General features: G+C 43.1%; 1 protein-coding gene across 1 annotated transcript in view; it reads right to left on the reverse strand.

Annotated features, from left to right (window-relative positions):
• Positions 1–14,580, reverse strand: part of HS6ST2 (heparan sulfate 6-O-sulfotransferase 2) — a 524,517-nt gene extending 509,937 nt beyond the window's left edge. The window contains exon 1 of the mRNA XM_073599173.1: positions 13,867–14,580. Within this exon, the coding sequence (XP_073455274.1) occupies positions 13,867–14,375 (509 nt within the window). The 5' untranslated portion in view covers positions 14,376–14,580. The remainder of the gene's footprint in view (positions 1–13,866) is intronic.
• Between the last annotated feature and the right edge of the window lie 3,961 nt (positions 14,581–18,541).

The following is an 18,541-nucleotide window of genomic DNA, read 5'->3' on the forward strand; positions in this document are numbered from 1 at the left end:
TGGCCAAGCATGTCTCCAGACCTAAACCCTATTGAGAATCTGTGGGGCATCCTCAAACAGAAGGTGGGGGAGCGCAAGGTCTCTAACATCCACCAGCTCCGTTATGTCATCATGAAGGAGTGTAAGAAGACTCCACTGGCAACCTGTGAAGTTCTGGTGAACTCCATGCCCAAGAGGGTTAAGGCAGTGCTGGAAAATAATGGTGGCCACACAAAATATTGACACTTTAGGCCCAATTTGGACATTTTCACTTAGGGGTGTACTCACTTTTGTTGCCAGCGGTTTAGACATTAATGGCTGTGTGTTCAGTTATTTTGAAGGGAAAGCAAATTTACACTGTTATACAAGCTGTACACTCACTACTTTACATTGTAGCAAAGTGTCATTTCTTCAGTGTTGTCACATGAAATGTATAATAAAATATTTACAAAAATGTGATGTACTCACTTTTGTGAGATACTGTATATAAAAAATGCCCTTGGTGAAAACACAACAGAAGTAGAGACCTTTGTGATCGGACCTAGGATTTAACTTTTCCTCACCCTATCCAAAACTAAACAAAATATAAGGGTTCTGGCCGGATGTCCTTGTATATAACACAGCACACTGGACAAAAAATGGAATGGAGAAAATGGTAGGTATATAAAATTGGATATACAGTGTAGAAAAAAGTACAGAAAAAAGCCTATACAGAACGATGTCTATAATGCAGTGCATCTTAGGAATTACGTAGGTATAAGCATGGGGGGGATGAATGACTACATTTTAAATTTGACGAAAGATATAAATATGATGAAAGGAAATGCTAACACAACAGGTCTATAGGTGGGACCCCCCATAGCACAAGCATCTTCTTCTAATCAGCAGTCCTGCAACACGCTCGGTGACAGAAAAAGTACCATAATGAACTGTGGTCCCCCTGTGCCACATATCTCCTGGTGTCTCTGTCCCGCACAGTCCCATTCCCTTCACCAGTGAGGTTTAGGTAATTAGGCCTGTGCAGTATGCCAGGCACGTACCACCGTTGTAGCAAAAGGACTGATTCTCTAGGAAAGTCTGTGCTAATTGCAGTAAAATGAAGCTACTTAATTACATATAAAAACACACACATTACTTTGCCAATGTTAAGGCAACCACAATCCTCGTAAAATTAACTGAATAGGATAGAGTACTTGATGACCTGAAATGAACCATAGGAATAAACGCATTGACGTGAACTATTTGTGCAGGGACAGATACCCCTTCCTTGTTTCTTTATAGGTAGACAAAAAGGAACAATAGTAAAAAAAAATTGGCGCCAACAGTGCAAAATTGTGACAAATGTATCAAGATAAATAAATAATCAGCTGACTATAGCACACCATTTCTGACAAAAAAAAAAAAAACTAAGAAATAGTACAATGCTACTATTATACAAATAGAACAAAATGAACCATATGACAGTTCCCGATGCTAAAAAAAAAAAAAATAATAATCTAAGAGACAGTAGTGTAAACAGTCCTCCATAAAGCCTCCAATCACTGTGCCTTAAAGTACTTAGAGACTTCTTATCCTGTTTTGGTGCTCCACCACAGTGTGGGTAAAATGCACACTTACCAACCATAAGTTATTAAAAGACCTCAACCATTTTTAATGGTGCTCCTCAGATCACTCTTCAGATGGTAAAGTAATCGATCCAAAATAGTCAGACACTCCATATAGCTTTCCCAATTGATCATATAGGCCAAGAACTCAAAGAAGATAATTTATAATAATATATTGTAGTACTTTATTTAAAATAGATAAAATACATAAAAATTGCACTTACATATCAGGGTGCTTCAGTTAGCACCAACCCATACAGCCTCGGGAGTAAACCCGCCCCGCCGCTCGTTCGAAGCCGGCGTGCGTTCCAAAACCCGGAAGTGTCGCGGAGTCCCCCACCGGAAGTGACGTAAAAAATGGCGGCAGCACAGCTTCAATGCATTTCGCAGGATATGCATCATCAGGAAGCTCAGGCTTAGCTTCCTAATGTTCAATAACACTTACGGGTCTTCTTCCAACTACAACTCCAATTCCAAAAAAGTTGGTACGCTGTGTAAAATCTACATAAAAAGCAGAATGCAATGATTTGCAAATCTCATAAACCCATATTTTATTCACAATACTAAACAAATCAAATGTTTAAACTGAGAAAATTTACAAATTTTAAGAATTTATTTTTTTTATTTTGAAATTGATGGTAGCAACAGGTCTCAAAAAGGTTGGGACAGGGCAACAAAAAGCTGGCAAAGTAAGTGGAGCAGGAAGAGCATTTTGTAACTAATTAGGATAATTGGGAACAGGTCAGTAACATGATTTGGTATAAATAGAGAATCAGAGTGTCTCAGAAGTAAAGATGGGCAGAGGTTGACCAATCTGTGAAAAGCCGCATCTAAAAAGTGTCAAACAATTTCAGAATAATGTTCAACATAAAATTGCAAAGACTTTAAATATATAATCATCTACAGTACTGAATATCAAAAGATTCAGAGAATCTGGAGAATCCTTTGTCCGCAAGGGACAGGGCTGAAGTGTAATATTGGATCCCTGTGATCTTCGGGCCCCCAGACTGCACTGCAATAAAAACAGACATCATTCTGTGATGGACATCACTGCACGGGCTCAGGAAAACTTCCAGAGATCACTGTCTGATCCCAGTTCACCATGCCATCCAAAAATGCAAGGTAAAGCTCCATCATGCAAAGAAAAAGCAATATCTGAACATGATCCAGAAATGCCTCTTCTCTGGACCAAAGTTCATTTAAAATGGTCTGTTGCAAATTGGAAAACTGTTCTGTGGTCAGAAGAATCGAAATTTGACATTTGTTTGGCAACCATGGGTGCCATATCCTCGGGACTGAAGAAGAGAGAGACCTTCCGACTTGTTATCAGTGCTCAGTTCAAAAGCCTACATCTCTGATGGTAGGAGTGTGCATTAGTGCCTATGGAATGAGCAGCTTGCACATCTGGAAAAGGCACCATCAATGCTGAAAGATATATCCAGGTTTTAGAGAAGTGTATGCTCCCTCCTAAATGATGTATTTTTCAGTGAAGGCCTTTTAAATCTAGCAACAGTCACCTGGTGGGGGGGGGGGGTAAAAAAAGGAGTCTAAACCCATTGTTTTATGCCACCCACCACAGTCCTACCAATAAAACCTGACAGGGGATTACAGATGTCGTGGCTGCAATGCTTCGTTTCATGACCATGGCATTTTTGACTCAGGCTGCAGAGTGTGACAGGCTGCTACACCTGTTACACTCACCCATTGAGATCAATGGGGCTGCACTGCAACGGTCTGAAAGAGCATTAAAGGGAAAAATACACACCACCTTCTGTCAACTGCAAGTCAACTGCAACCACACCTGCAAGGAATATTGAATGATCTCAGAGGAATCTCAAAACCTCAGGGTAACCTGGCTGTGCCATGGCATTCCCTAATAATACATTATAGTACGTAAGCAAAAGATAAAATCATTTTCCTTAAAAAAAATAAATATAAATAAGTAATCAGACTGCATTTATAAATTGCAACCAAAAAGACAGAAATGATATAAATCAAGCTCTAGAGAAATTGTAGTCTTCAGTAGCAAAGTAATTACACACTTGCGAGTATGCTGAGTGCTGGACTGCTGCAATGCAGTTTCTCCTGCCAGCCACCACATTACTATTGTGCCCGGTAGTAACATGGAAACTTGAGGGTCAAAGCGCAGCACACAGCACAGGACCAGGTGTCCCACACTCAGACATCGAAGAGCTTTTGGCAAGTGCAGATCTCCACCAATGGTATCATTTAAGTCAGCACCTGCCAGAAAGGTAAGTACTAACACTCTTCTTTTACAGCGGGCCCCAATAATTTACTCTTCACGTGACTGGATAATTGAAGTGGATCTTCACCTAGTTTATTGAGTCATGATTCTGGACTCAGTAAATTAGCCTCATTATAGAAACTGCTCTTACTTTCATTGCCATGTTTCATCAGAGGAATATCTCTATTTTAGATGCTTTACGTTTAAAGCTTCTTTACTGCTACAAAAAAATGCCAAATGGCGGGCATGAATACTCACCCACCCTGCCAATACTGACTATGGCAGACAGAAAGCTGTACGGAGTGAGGAGATCACAACACTTGCTCAGTGTCTGGACATTGGAGATAATTATACAAAATTGCTGGGCCCAGAGAGAATTTTGTATTACATAGTAACATTAATCCAGACACTGACAGACCAGAGAGATATGTTACCTAATCTAATTAATGAACTGCTGCATGTCTAAATGTGATTTTCTTGGTTACAGATTGCTTTTAATAAATATTCCAATGAATCTAGTAGGGTGTTGCTGTCATTGGCTGCATTCGTCTTTTTCAACCACGATTGCTTTAGTTAATGATAGGCATATGGAAATGCCTGCCAGTGTCCTTGTTATACCTCTGCATTTACCTAGCATCTGGATTTGTTTTTATTGTAACATATAACAGGCTATGATTAAACGCCCACAGTAAGTTGTGCAGCTTCATGTACTGATTTTAAAGCAAACCTGTGCCGTACTACAGGTTCACTTTAAAGCAAATCTTTCCTCCTCTTTCACTAAAATCTCATCAGCAAGCAATTCTGCATGCTGATATAAAATCGACTTACATTTAGTTGAAAAATGTTTTTTGCTTTTACTTACAAATACTGTTTTTCCACTTCCTGGTTAAGTGAGGCGCCGGTGATGTAACAAAGACTACATCACCAGTGCCTTCCCCTCAGATGATGTGCACTGTCCCATGTTCCAGAAGGCAGACCCAGAGTTTCAGGAGATGGATTCATCTGCCCTTAGTGAAAATGGCCACCTTGAGAAGAATGGGGAGGAAAGGAAAGATTAGGTATACAAAGAATAAAAAGCCTGCGATTATCTGTAAGCATATGTTTGTAGACAGCCAGAGCTAAAAGTTTCTAAAAAGGTGCCTTTGGAATAATTTATAACCTGTTACTACCCACGTAACACATGTTTAGTGGCAAAAGGGTGGGCTTAAATGCCCACACACTGCACATATGTGCCGCTTGGCTTGTCAATCCTTCACAACCCCCAGACATTCAGAAATTTTTTAAGGGATGCTGGAGCAGGCAGGAAGGGGTTAAAATAAGTTCCTCTTTAATGAAAGCTTCACTGGCTGTTCCAAAATATATCTTGCACAAAAAGAATATACTTGGCAGTTTTCTCTATTGCATTTATCCCTATATAAAATCCAAACCATCCTGTGTACAGTGGTGGAACTAATCTCTATGAGAGCTGGACCTACACAGTACAGCATAGTGTAAGGTATACATGCATAATAGTAGACATTATTCATTTCTGTTCTGCCAACATGTATCAACAGGGATAAACACTGCTATGTAATCCTATAAATCCAAATTGGCATTAGTCAATCCTAAGGAAAAGAAAAAAATCAATGAGAGTTTGGGTTTCTATTGGAATATACCACATTATAATGTGAACAGTACCAACTGGATTACTTTTAGATGTACAACTACACTTTTGCACACCCAGTTGCTTGCGTTCACTATAGGTGAAAATTATGTGCAAATCTTAAATTTTTCATCATAAAAGTCTAGCTTGGAATCCCCCCATTTGTCTCCTGAACAGTGGTGGCTGGTGCTCAATTTTTTTTTGGGGGGGGGGGGACGTTAGCAAATATTGATTCTCCGCCCTGAGCCCAGCCATTTTGAAGCCAATTAGAGCCTCAAGCTCTAATCATGTGCTTCCAAAAAAAAAAAAAAAAATTATAGAAACATATGAATCCGGCACCCTGCATAGAAATTAGGGGGTGGCGCCCGTGCGCCCTTTATGGACCAGCCGTCGCTGCTCCTGAACGTCCCTATTGGTGCCTTAAAGGGGTTGTAAAGGTAAAAGTTTTTTCACCTTAATTAATACCGCCGCCCCCAGCCCCCCGTTTTACTTACCTGACCCCTCGAAAGTGGCGTTCGCTCCCGACATCCTCTTCGCCGCTCAGCCTGGCCGCTGATTGGCTACAGTGGATGGATTGATAGCAGCGCAGCCATTGGCTCGCGCTGCTGTCAATCACATCCAATGACGTGGCGCGCCGGGGGGCGGGGCCGAGTGATACAGTGAGCGGCTATAGCCGCCGGCTGTATCACGGGAGCGAGTGAGCTCGCATTAAGGTGGTGAGTCCTTGCGGGGAGGAGCTGAAACAGCAGCCGAGGGACCCCAGAAGACCAGGTTCAAGGCCAAAACGAGCTGCACAGTGAAGGTAAGTATAACATGTTTGTTATTTAAAAAAAAAAAAAAAAATACCTTTACAACCCCTTTAATGTTATGGACTGCTTTACTAACCAATAAATGAAAGAGGAGGGGGAGGGGGCTGAGCCAGCCATGACTTTCATTGGAAGATCTGCATATATCTTTAGTTGCTTATCTCTCTGGATCGACTGATGATTTAAAAGTGTGGCCTTTACTAAAGGTGACCTCTGCTAATGAACTTCTTCATCATATGCTCAGCTCAAACTGGCTATTCTTGTGATAGGTTGACCTGAATTGTTGCATCTACAAAATGTTCTTTTTTTTATGTCAAATACATACATGTGGAAGCTGCCAGTGCTTTCTTGGTTTAAAGGGTGCAACAATCAGTGCTGTCATCCTGATTCTGGTTGTACTGCCTAGTTACTGGCCTGGAACAAGTCTACAGGATGAGAGTTCAGATTGCACTTGCAGAATGCTTGTTCCAGGTCAGTGACTCACTAGGTAGTGAACTATAATCACAATGGCCACCCCATAGCCTGTCCCTCAACCACGTTAGCAAGGTCACTTGCTATTTAAGGCCTGCTTCACACCTATGGGCTTTGTGGTGCACTACAGTTCATTTAACATGGGTTCTATGCTTTTTTCAGCCGCTGTGTTTTTAGAAAGGGTCAGGAAATTTTTTAAACGCAAAACTGTGCTTTTTTTTTTTGTTTGTTTCAATAGACCTCAATGGAAAAGATGTTAGCAAGGTCACTTGCCATTTAAGGCCTGGTTCACACCTATTGGCTTTCTGGTGCACTACAGTTCATTTAACATTGGTTCTATGCTTTTTTCAGCCGCTGAATTTTTAGAAAGGGTCAGGGACTTTTTTAAACGTAAAACTGTGCTTTTTTTGTTTCAATAGACCTCAATGGCGAAGACGCAGAAAAACATGTAGTGTGTTTTTGCTGTGATTTTGCTATGATTTGTGCTTTTTAATCTCCCAAACAACCAATTAGCCCCAAAAAAAAAAAAAAAAAAAAAAAAAAAAAAAAGCATAAAAAAATGCAAAATCGCGGTAAAGTCGTGTGTGCAAAAACGAAAAATGCACAGCAAAAAGCACTGCAGAAATTATCTTAAGCAAACTGAATTGCATAGGTGTGAACCAAGCCTTACTGCCCTTGCAGGTTCTCTTTAAACCACATCTGTCTCATATGAAAAATATTCAATGTTGTAGAGCAAATTGAATCAACATGGAAATCACTTTTAAATTCATGCGGACACTGCGAAGAGCTCCATAGTGGAAAATCAACAGTTTCACCCCTTCACCTTTATTCAGTTCCTGGACACTGCAGATAGTTATCCAATATAGGAACACCCAGAAAATGTAGCATTACACTATTACATTAATTTGGCCATTGCCAGACACGCTATTACATCTATTAAGTCATGCATATTATGTAATATTAGTCACAGATTGCCTTAAAATAACCATAAACCATTCATATGCTCCCATATATCCTTTTCTTATATAGATATGTTATATATTAGAAATGGCAGAAAGAAGACAGGTTGTGGTGCAACAGAATCATCCAATCACTAAATTGTTTCATTTCCATGAATGCAAAAAACTTGGCATCCTATGCTCAGTGACATTACCCACGCTTATATAACACATACATCCAATGTACAGCTAATGTATATTAATAGACAGCAAAGATGTGCATCCAACGTGAGCAGTTAACTGAAGCAAATGCAAGTGGATTGATGTTTGATAGCACACTCAATCCTATTGTATGTGCTTCATTACATTCTTGATTTGCCCACAGAATGCAGAATAGTGAACATATAGAGTATATACAGCACACAAAAACCATATGTGAATACATACATAAAAGCAGCTAGAGAAGATTGATATCTGATCAATCTATAGACAAATACAATATGTAAAATGGAAAGAATATAAGTGCTGTAGAGTATCCTAGCAGGAAACAGCTGAGGGAATCCAGCAGCAGCTCCTATTGTATCCTTGTTCCATAGATGCTTATGTATACATTTTCCCAAGACTGCGTGCAGTACATTGTTCCCTATGCTTCCAGTGAAACCGTTTCTGCTGACACCACATATTATTAAGCAATACCTTTCATTTAATGTTCATCAATATCACAAAAACACATTTGTTTCTAAACATAGACAAATTCCTTTCTAATAATTCCAATGCATCACTCAGTACATTAGTAATGTAATAACGTGGCTAGATTTCCATGTATTATATAGCATTACGGGAACCTTAAAAATGAGCACGTCAACAAAAATGCATGCCATTTTCCATAGTGTTGTTAACACTAGCAGCAGTAAATCCATTACATTGTACTGACACACATAGTTCCTGAGTTGGCTGTGAACATTAGAGGGTGGTCCAAGTTGGCGGCACAGTCCGACCAGGCTGTCGTATAAACAGGCATACGCGGCTCACCTTAAGGGAAAACAATAGAGACAGGCTGAAAATATTAGTCGATCGCCACTTCTCTACAGATCAATCAGCTGGAAAGTCTGGGGTGCTCAGCTAGTGTCCATAAATATGAGGATGATCTCCCAATGCAGCCAAAAATTAGGCAATTGTCATGTTTTTGTTGCCAAAGAGCAAAAGAAGTTTAGAACAGCCATTTATTTCAGTTTACTGTGTCCGCAGCTGTGAAATATGACAATGGATTGGTTGCTTGAGGTACTCCGCTCTGCACCTCTCTCTATTGCAGGGTCTCTGAACTTTTCAGTACGAGGGCCACATAGTATATTTTACAAATATTTGCAGTTCTATAAATTAACAAATCAAATTTTAAAAAGTTTTACTTGGGAGTGTTATAAATCAGATTGCTATGATTTAGAACAGGGGTCTTCAAACTTTCTAAACCAGGGGCCAGTTCACTGTCTTTCAGACTTTAGGGGGCTGGACTGTGGCCATTAGGAGTAGAAAAGGTCTCAACGTCAGTGGGGCAAAACCAATGCCCCGTCATTGATGTCAGTGGAAGGAATTGTGCCCCTTCACTGGTGTCAGTTGGGGGAATAATGCCCCATTGTTGGTATCAGTGGATAAAATGGTGTCGCAAGGGCCGAAAAAAAGAAAGCAAAGGGCTGCAGTTTGGAGACCACTAATTAGAAGAAAAAAAACCTTCAGGATAAGGCTGATAGACCTTTTCTGAGTCATTGTTATCTGCTAATGACTATGTGCTGTGTAATTAACCTGTACCATTCAATCAGAATGTGCTTTCAACTATTTGAATTCCATAAAGTGAATTATGGCTGTTTGCTATGAGTTATTGACTTCAGCATATCATCGGCACTGTCTGTGTTGCCTTACTGAAAAAAAAGTCCAAACTAAGAAATAATCTGCAAGGTGCATTAAGCCACAGCAAACAATCATCTCTCATTGCTCTTGACACCTCCAATAGATGAAAGCCATGTTAGACTGGCTGCAAAGAGTTAACTCATATCACTGCTCATTCATGGTCTTAATACATAAGCTCCAAAGTGGTTTCCAAATAATCCACGCTTTGCAATCAAAATGCCTCTTAAAGCAGAACTCCAAATGGTGAAATGCACAGCCAAACACATAAATACGTGAGCTGCATTACCTGCCGGAAGATGCAAAATTCTGTCCAGTTTGGTGATATACATACCCCTGCCACAATATGGCTTGAAGGTAACATTACTACCTGGACCTGTAGCTCTGTGTCTTTGTGTGCCACCTTGCCAATTTCTCCTGCTTACTGGACTGTGAATGAACATCAACACACAGGTGAGGTCCTCATTGTGTTCTCCATCTACTGTATGTTGCCTACACATCTCAACCCCTAACCTGAAACATGTTAGAGTAACAGGCTAAGGCTTGGTTCAAAACACAAGCAGATTGGAAGCTGAAAGACTGTCTCTTCATCATAGTGTCATGATGACAGCTGAAGCACAAGAGGCCCGTACACACGATCAGACTTTTTGACAACAAACATGCAAATTAGCTGTTTTAAGGCAACATCCAACCGTGTGTATGCTCCATCGGACAAACTTTTTCGGTTTTCATCGGAAAAATGTTGGCTGTGCGAACAGACAAACTTGGCGGCAACTAAAGTCCGATCGTGTGTACGCAAAACCATCGGACTTTAGTACAAAATACAAACACGCATGCTGAGAACCAATGCAAACGATCAGACAACAATACAGAAGTTGACCAAAGGGTGGCGCCGGAGAACTGAATGTCCTCTTTTGAAGTGTCGTCAGTACGTTGAAACGTCATTACGTTCGTGTTTGTTGCCTAAAAAGTCCTGCCGTTTGTATGCTTAACAAGTTCACGGCCAACGCCTTTTGTACAGAAATCCACAGGAAAGTTTGTATAAAGTCCGATCGTGTGTATGAGGCTTTATAGGCACAAAAAAAGCAGGGCAGCCACAAAATGTCCCCAGGGATGGTGGGGAAAGAAATTGTACACAACCAAACCACTGCCAGGCACTCGTGCTATAATACACCAGAATGTAAACTGTCCATGGGCCATATGTGTGGGGCTAATGATAGTGATAATTGGAAGTCCAGAGCCCATTAACATAAGTAGCTGGAAGTCAAATAAAACACAGTTTATCACAACAATGAAGCAGCAATGAAGCACTTGGTTCACACGAACGCAACTTGGGATCCGACTTGTGAAACCCCAAGTCACATGACATATGAAATCCCATGTTCGTCAATGAGAGCTGTCCTAATTAGCACTACTGAAGTCACTCCGACTTTAGAAAAGGTCCCTGTACTACTTTAGGGCAACTTCTACCAGACTTGTGCCTCAAAGTAGTACTCAAGTCACCAGGAAGTCTCCTGGCAAAGTTCTCACTGTAAGTCACGACTTTGAGATTGCGACAGTGTGAAGCGAGCCTTATAGATGAATGATGGATTCCTGTTTACAGCCCAATATCCAGCTTGCAGGAAATTCTATAATATAAAGATTCATTATATATATATTATATATATATATAAAATTCTACTAGCAGTAGAGTGAGTCTATGTAGTTTTTGGAGTTCCGCTTTAATATATGAAGTCAGATGACTAAATGAATACATTATACAGCAGCATAAAGGCCTACAGCTTAAATGAATTGGGCAACTGCCCCTGAGCCCATGTGGGGGCCCAATCATTACTGCTGCCTATATAAAAATCTGTACAGGAAAAACAGGAATTCCAATTCCCTTCAAAATCCTTTCTACCTCAGTATTCTATTGCTCGAGGAGACTCTAGCTAGCTTATAGTAGTGAAAATAATATTTGGTGCAATATATATATATATATATATATATATATATATATATATATATATATATATATAGCATCTTGAGAGCCAAACAGGGCAGTCAAAGGTTTCTGCAATATAAGAAAATAAGAAGGGCCTGCCTTGCCTTAGGGCCCTGCAGATTTTGGTTATGCTACCAAGCAGGCTACAAGCATCACAATCATATCCCTTATAATTTTATCGGCACAGGTTGGGCGTTTTCTGCGCGCACCGTGAATACAGATGTATCCTCCAGGTTTTGTACACACAAATTCTACATTAGTCAGAGAATGTTGAATCAGCTAAATGTCTTTTTAAAGCCAAATTTTTCTGCCCAGTAAACATTCCCACAGACGAGTATTAGGTAGAGAGTCTCAGCATAGAGCATGGGTATGGACGCAGACGAATGTGGTACACCTGTACCTCTTCAGCGACTCCGAACATTCAGCCTGGCTTGGTCTGCCAAGCACGTTCCAGCACAATTTAATATTCTGTGCACAGACCTATACATTTATGGCGGGAGATGAAATGTTTATTACCACCACTGTTAATTAGCTCACCCCCGGATCATATAGTAAAACCACAAATTACTGTAAGGGTTACTTCATTATTTTATAAAAAGTACATGATGAGCTTTTCTTCCTTTAATTCATAATAAATGGACACACCTGTATTTTACTCAGTTTGGTACCCAGTGGAAGACCGGAATGTCAATATTTAAACAAAGAAGAAAAAAAAAGAAAAAAAAAAACACATAATTTGTCTGACAAATAAAGATTCTTCCAACTTGAGCCGTTAACCCTTTCTAGGGTCTTCTGTAGCACAATACTGATGTGTACAACATAAAAAATTAACAATTCGTCTTTATGTTGTAAAGTTACAAAATATGTAAAAAGCCTAATACAAAATATTTAGGAGTTCAGAGCCAGCAGATTTTCTGCTAAACGTGAATGCAAAAACATATTTGGATGGGAGGACAGATTACATTTTTAGGGAATACAGTTCATGATTTGGATATGAAACGATCTGATGGTGCATAGATGTACGCGTTCAGTGAGATAGATAGATAGATAGATAGATAGATAGATAGATAGATAGATAGATAGATAGATAGATAGATAGATAGATAGATAGATATGCAATGTATGGTTGAGTAAGTGGCATTACAACCAAATTTTGGTATCGCCCTGCAGGAAAGGTGTGGGAAAAGCACACATCTGGGATAGGCACAATGGGGATCATAATCCATGCAAGCAAAAAATGCAAGACAATGGTTATGAAAACTGGAACAAAAGAAAATGAAAGCGCCTGCACACTGCAACCACATGCATGCCTTTAGAAGACTTGAGTCATTTTGACAGTTAAAAATCACACCCACTAGACTGTAAGCTCTTCTGGTAACTCATGTAGACAACCTGCCCAATGCCATCTTTAGCAGAAATAGACATATGATCTCCTATATATATACACCACAGACGCTTCTATATTCTGGGTAGATTTATGACCTCATATATACAGCAGCCCCCATCCTGCATGGAAGCATGACCCCAATATATACCACAGATCTCATCTTGTATAGAAGTATGACCCCCATATATACTACAGCCCCCTTTCCTATGACCCTCTGGTATAGACTTATTCTATCCCCTCCCCATATACCAGTCCCTCATCCTGCATAGACATATGATATCCTATAAACCACAGCCCCCCCCCCCCCAGACATGGCACCCCTCCATATACCACCCCATCCTGTACAGATGTAGGACAACCTATATACCACCCCATCCTGTATAGACGTATGACCCTCCCCCCCAATATAAAAAGCCCATCCTGTATAGATGTAGGACAACCTATATACCACCCCATCCTGTATAGACGTATGACCCCCCCCCCCAATATACCACCCCATTTTGTATAGACGTAGGTCCCTCTTATATACCACCCCATCCTGTGCAGACATATGACCCCCAAAAATATCTTGTACAGAAGTATGACCCCCCATATACACCACAGCCCCCCATCCTGAAGAGGTTTACAATGACCCTCCAGGTACCATAGCCCCCATCCTAAACAGACCTCTTATGACCCCCCTATATATTATAGCCCTCCCCGTCCTGCAGAGGTAAGTAGGACCACTTATGGGCTATGGATGGGGGGGCACCATTGACGAGGTGCCATGCTGGGATGACAGATGTCACATGGAGTGACAGGAGGACAATGTGGGGTCGGTAAAGTTTCCTGGCACAATGGTGGGTATGATGATGACACACAGAGGTAGTGGGGGTGTCCTCTGTGCCCCCCAGTGTAGGGGTGTGACTGACCTGAGGGGTCTGAGTCGGATCTCCTTCTTGTTGTCCACCACAGCGGGCACACAGTTGGTGAGTTCGGTCCAGTCGGCGTGCAGCCCGCAGCTCCAGCCGGTGGAGAACCTGGAGAAGAGCCATGTCTCCTTCTTGCCGGGCCGGTGACAGGTGCACTTCTTCTGGCCGGCCTTACACTCGCACGGTTGCTCCAGGCGGATGTTGCGGACCAGGTGGCGGCCGAAGGTGGTGCCCCCGGTCTTCTGGATGTGCAGGAAGACGATCAGGTCGTCCCCGTTGATGTTGAAGTCCACCTTCCTCAGCAGCTCCTCGGCGCTGTAATTGAATTTGGGGCTGAATTTGGCCGGACTCTCGTCCTCCGCCCAGTACGGGTCCACCAGGGATGAGCTGAACGCCTGCAGGCGGAGCTGCTGGCACTCGGTGCCCGGGCACACATACTGCAGGACGATCACTGCGAACAGGAACACGATCACCAGGGCCAGCAGCAGCTTGTTGGACTTGTCATCCATGTTCACATCCGTGCCGGCCGACAGACAAGACCATTCCGACAACCAGCCGCTCACACCGGGGGGCACCGGGAACGTGGGCAGCCGATCTGCTTCATAGCTCCTTTCTTCTTCACACCAGTCCCAGCGATCCGTCCTCTCCACAATGTACACACACGGCTGGAGAGACAGGAGGAGGCGATGTACACGCCCCCTACCGCTCACACCTCCCCCCCCATTCCTCCGATACATGGAGAGCCCGCCCCGACACGCCTCCATTCTACTATCCACTGCTGTCTTCTCTATCCATAACCACGCCTCCATTCTACTATCCACTGCTGTCTTCTCTATCCCTAACCACGCCCCCTTCTACTATCCACAGACGTTCTCCATCCCTAACCACGCCCCATTCTACTATCCACAGCCGTTCTCTATCCCTAACCACGCCCCCTTCTAATATCCACTTGTCTTCTCTATCCTTAGCCACGCCCCGTTCCACTATCCGCAGCCGTCTTCTCTATCCCTAGCTACGCCTCTCTTTTAATAGCGATAGCCATCGTCTCTACCCCCTAGCCACGCCTTCCTTACACAATCAACGCCCCTTCTACTATCCTAAGCAGCCTGTTCCTATCCCTAGCCCCGCCTCTTCGCCTGTCCACCGCCCCCGTTTATCAAGCCTTCTTCTTTGATTCCTAAGACCCGCCCCTTCTACTATTCACAGCCGTCTTCTCCTATTCCTAGCCCTGCCTCCTTCTGTCCCCAGCGGTCTCTTCCTATCTCCATCCCCGCCCCATCTCCTATCACTAGTCGTTTTCTATCCACGCCTCCTTTATCTATGTATCCGCCCCCTCTACTATTCCTATGGTTAGCTTCTCTTATTCCCCGCCCCTTTCTCCTCCTATACTCCGCCCAGTGTGTGCACAGCTTGTGTGCTGCAAGGAGGAAGCGGCTGACTCAGATCGGCTCTATGGGGGTCCTCTCTATAGCTTTCCACTGAACAAGTGTTACAGGAGAAGAGGCGAATAAACCGCATCACTTCTATCACAGGAAAGGGAAAAGATGCCTCCTGTACATGGATTGTTTGCTTTTATCATTTAGATTTTGGAGTTTTGCCAGTGCGGCTGGTGTTCAAAATTTTTAGGGGGCGCAAACTGAAAAATTCTGATAAATACTGAAACAAACACATCAGATGCAGCCACTGTGCCCATCATATGCAACCACTGTGCCCATCATATGGAACCACTGTGCCCATCATATGGAACCACTGTGCCCATCATATGCAACCACTGTGCCCATCATATGGAACCACTGTGCCCATCATATGCAACCACTGTGCCCATCATATAGAACCACTGTGCCCATCATATGCAACCACTGTGCCCATCATATAGAACCACTGTGCCCATCATATGCAACCACTGTGCCCATCATATAGAACCACTGTGCCCATCATATGCAACCACTGTGCCCATCATATAGAACCACTGTGCCCATCATATAGAACCACTGTGCCCATCATATGGAACCACTGTGCCCATCATATGCAACCACTGTGCCCATCATATAGAACCACTGTGCCCATCATATGCAACCACTGTGCCCATCATATAGAACCACTGTGCCCATCATATGCAACCACTGTGCCCATCATATGCAACCACTGTGCCCATCATATAGAACCACTGTGCCCATCATATGGAACCACTGTGCCCATCATATGCAACCACTGTGCCCATCATATGCAACCACTGTGCCCATCATATGCAACCACTGTGCCCATCATATGGAACCACTTTGCCCATCATATGGAACCACTGTGCCCATCATATGCAACCACTGTGTCCATCATATGGAACCACTGTGCCCATCATATGCAACCACTGTGTCCATCATATGCAACCACTGTGCCCATCATATGGAACCACTGTGCCCATCATATGGAACCACTGTGTCCATCATATGCAACCACTGTGCCCATCATATGGAACCACTGTGTCCATCATATGGAACCACTGTGCCCATCATATGGAACCACTGTGCCCATCATATTCAACCACTGTGCCCATCATATGCAACCACTGTGCACATCATATGGAACCACTGTGCCCATCATATGGAACCACTGTGCCCATCATATGCAACCACTGTGCCCATCATATGCAACCACTGTGCCCATCATATAGAACCACTGTGCCCATCATATGCAACCACTGTGCCCATCATATAGAACCACTGTGCCCATCATATGCAACCACTGTGCCCATCATATGCAACCACTGTGCCCATCATATAGAACCACTGTGCCCATCATATGGAACCACTGTGCCCATCATATGCAACCACTGTGCCCATCATATGCAACCACTGTGCCCATCATATGGAACCACTTTGCCCATCATATGGAACCACTGTGCCCATCATATGCAACCACTGTGCCCATCATATGGAACCACTGTGCCCATCATATGCAACCACTGTGCCCATCATATGCAACCACTGTGCCCATCATATGGAACCACTGTGCCCATCATATGGAACCACTGTGTCCATCATATGCAACCACTGTGCCCATCATATGGAACCACTGTGTCCATCATTTGCAACCATTGTGCCCATCATATGGAATCACTGTGCCCATCATATTCAACCACTGTGCCCATCATATGCAACCACTGTGTCCATCATATGGAACCACTTTGCACATCATATGGAACCACTGTGTCCATCATATGGAACCACTGTGCCCATCATATGGAACCACTGTGTCCATCATATGGAACCACTGTGCCCATCATATGCAACCACTGTGTCCATCATATGGAACCACTGTGTCCATCATATGCAACCACTGTGTCCATCATATGGAACCACTGTGCCCATCATATGCAACCACTGTGCCCATCATATGCAACCACTGTGCCCATCATATGCAACCACTGTGCCCATCATATGCAACCACTGTGCCCATCATATGCAACCACTGTGTCCATCATATGGAACCACTGTGCCCATCATATGGAACCACTGTGTCCATCATATGCAACCACTGTGTCCATCATATGGAACCACTGTGTCCATCATATGCAACCACTGTGTCCATCATATGGAACCACTGTGCCCATCATATGCAACCACTGTGTCCGTCATATGCAACCACTATGTCCGTCATATGCAACCACTGTGTCCATCATATGGAACCACTGTGCCCATCATATGCAACCACTGTGTCCGTCATATGCAACCACTGTGTCCGTCATGTGCAACCACTGTGTCCATCATATGGAACCACTGTGCCCATCATATGCAACCACTGTGCCCATCATATAGAACCACTGTGCCCATCATATGCAACCACTGTGCCCATCATATAGAACCACTGTGCCCATCATATGCAACCACTGTGCCCATCATATAGAACCACTGTGCCCATCATATGCAACCACTGTGCCCATCATATGCAACCACTGTACCCATCATATAGAACCACTGTGCCCATCACATGGAACCACTGTGCCCATCATATGCAACCACTGTGCCCATCATATAGAACCACTGTGCCCATCATATGCAACCACTGTGCCCATCATATAGAACCACTGTGCCCATCATATGCAACCACTGTGCCCATCATATAGAACCACTGTGCCCATCATATGCAACCACTGTGCCCATCATATAGAACCACTGTGCCCATCATATGCAACCACTGTGCCCATCATATGCAACCACTGTGCCCATCATATGGAACCACTGTGCCCATCATATGGAACCACTGTGCCCATCATATGCAACCACTGTGCCCATCATATAGAACCACTGTGCCCATCATATGCAACCACTGTGCCCATCATATAGAACCACTGTGCCCATCATATGCAACCACTGTGCCCATCATATAGAACCACTGTGCCCATCATATGGAACCACTGTGCCCATCATATGCAACCACTGTGCCCATCATATAGAACCACTGTGCCCATCATATGCAACCACTGTGCCCATCATATAGAACCACTGTGCCCATCATATGCAACCACTGTGCCCATCATATGCAACCACTGTGCCCATCATATAGAACCACTGTGCCCATCATATGGAACCACTGTGCCCATCATATGCAACCACTGTGCCCATCATATGCAACCACTGTGCCCATCATATGGAACCACTTTGCCCATCATATGGAACCA

The sequence above is a fragment of the Aquarana catesbeiana genome, linkage group LG09 (genome assembly GCF_042186555.1).
Source record: "Aquarana catesbeiana isolate 2022-GZ linkage group LG09, ASM4218655v1, whole genome shotgun sequence".
NCBI classification, from domain to species: domain Eukaryota; kingdom Metazoa; phylum Chordata; class Amphibia; order Anura; family Ranidae; genus Aquarana; species Aquarana catesbeiana.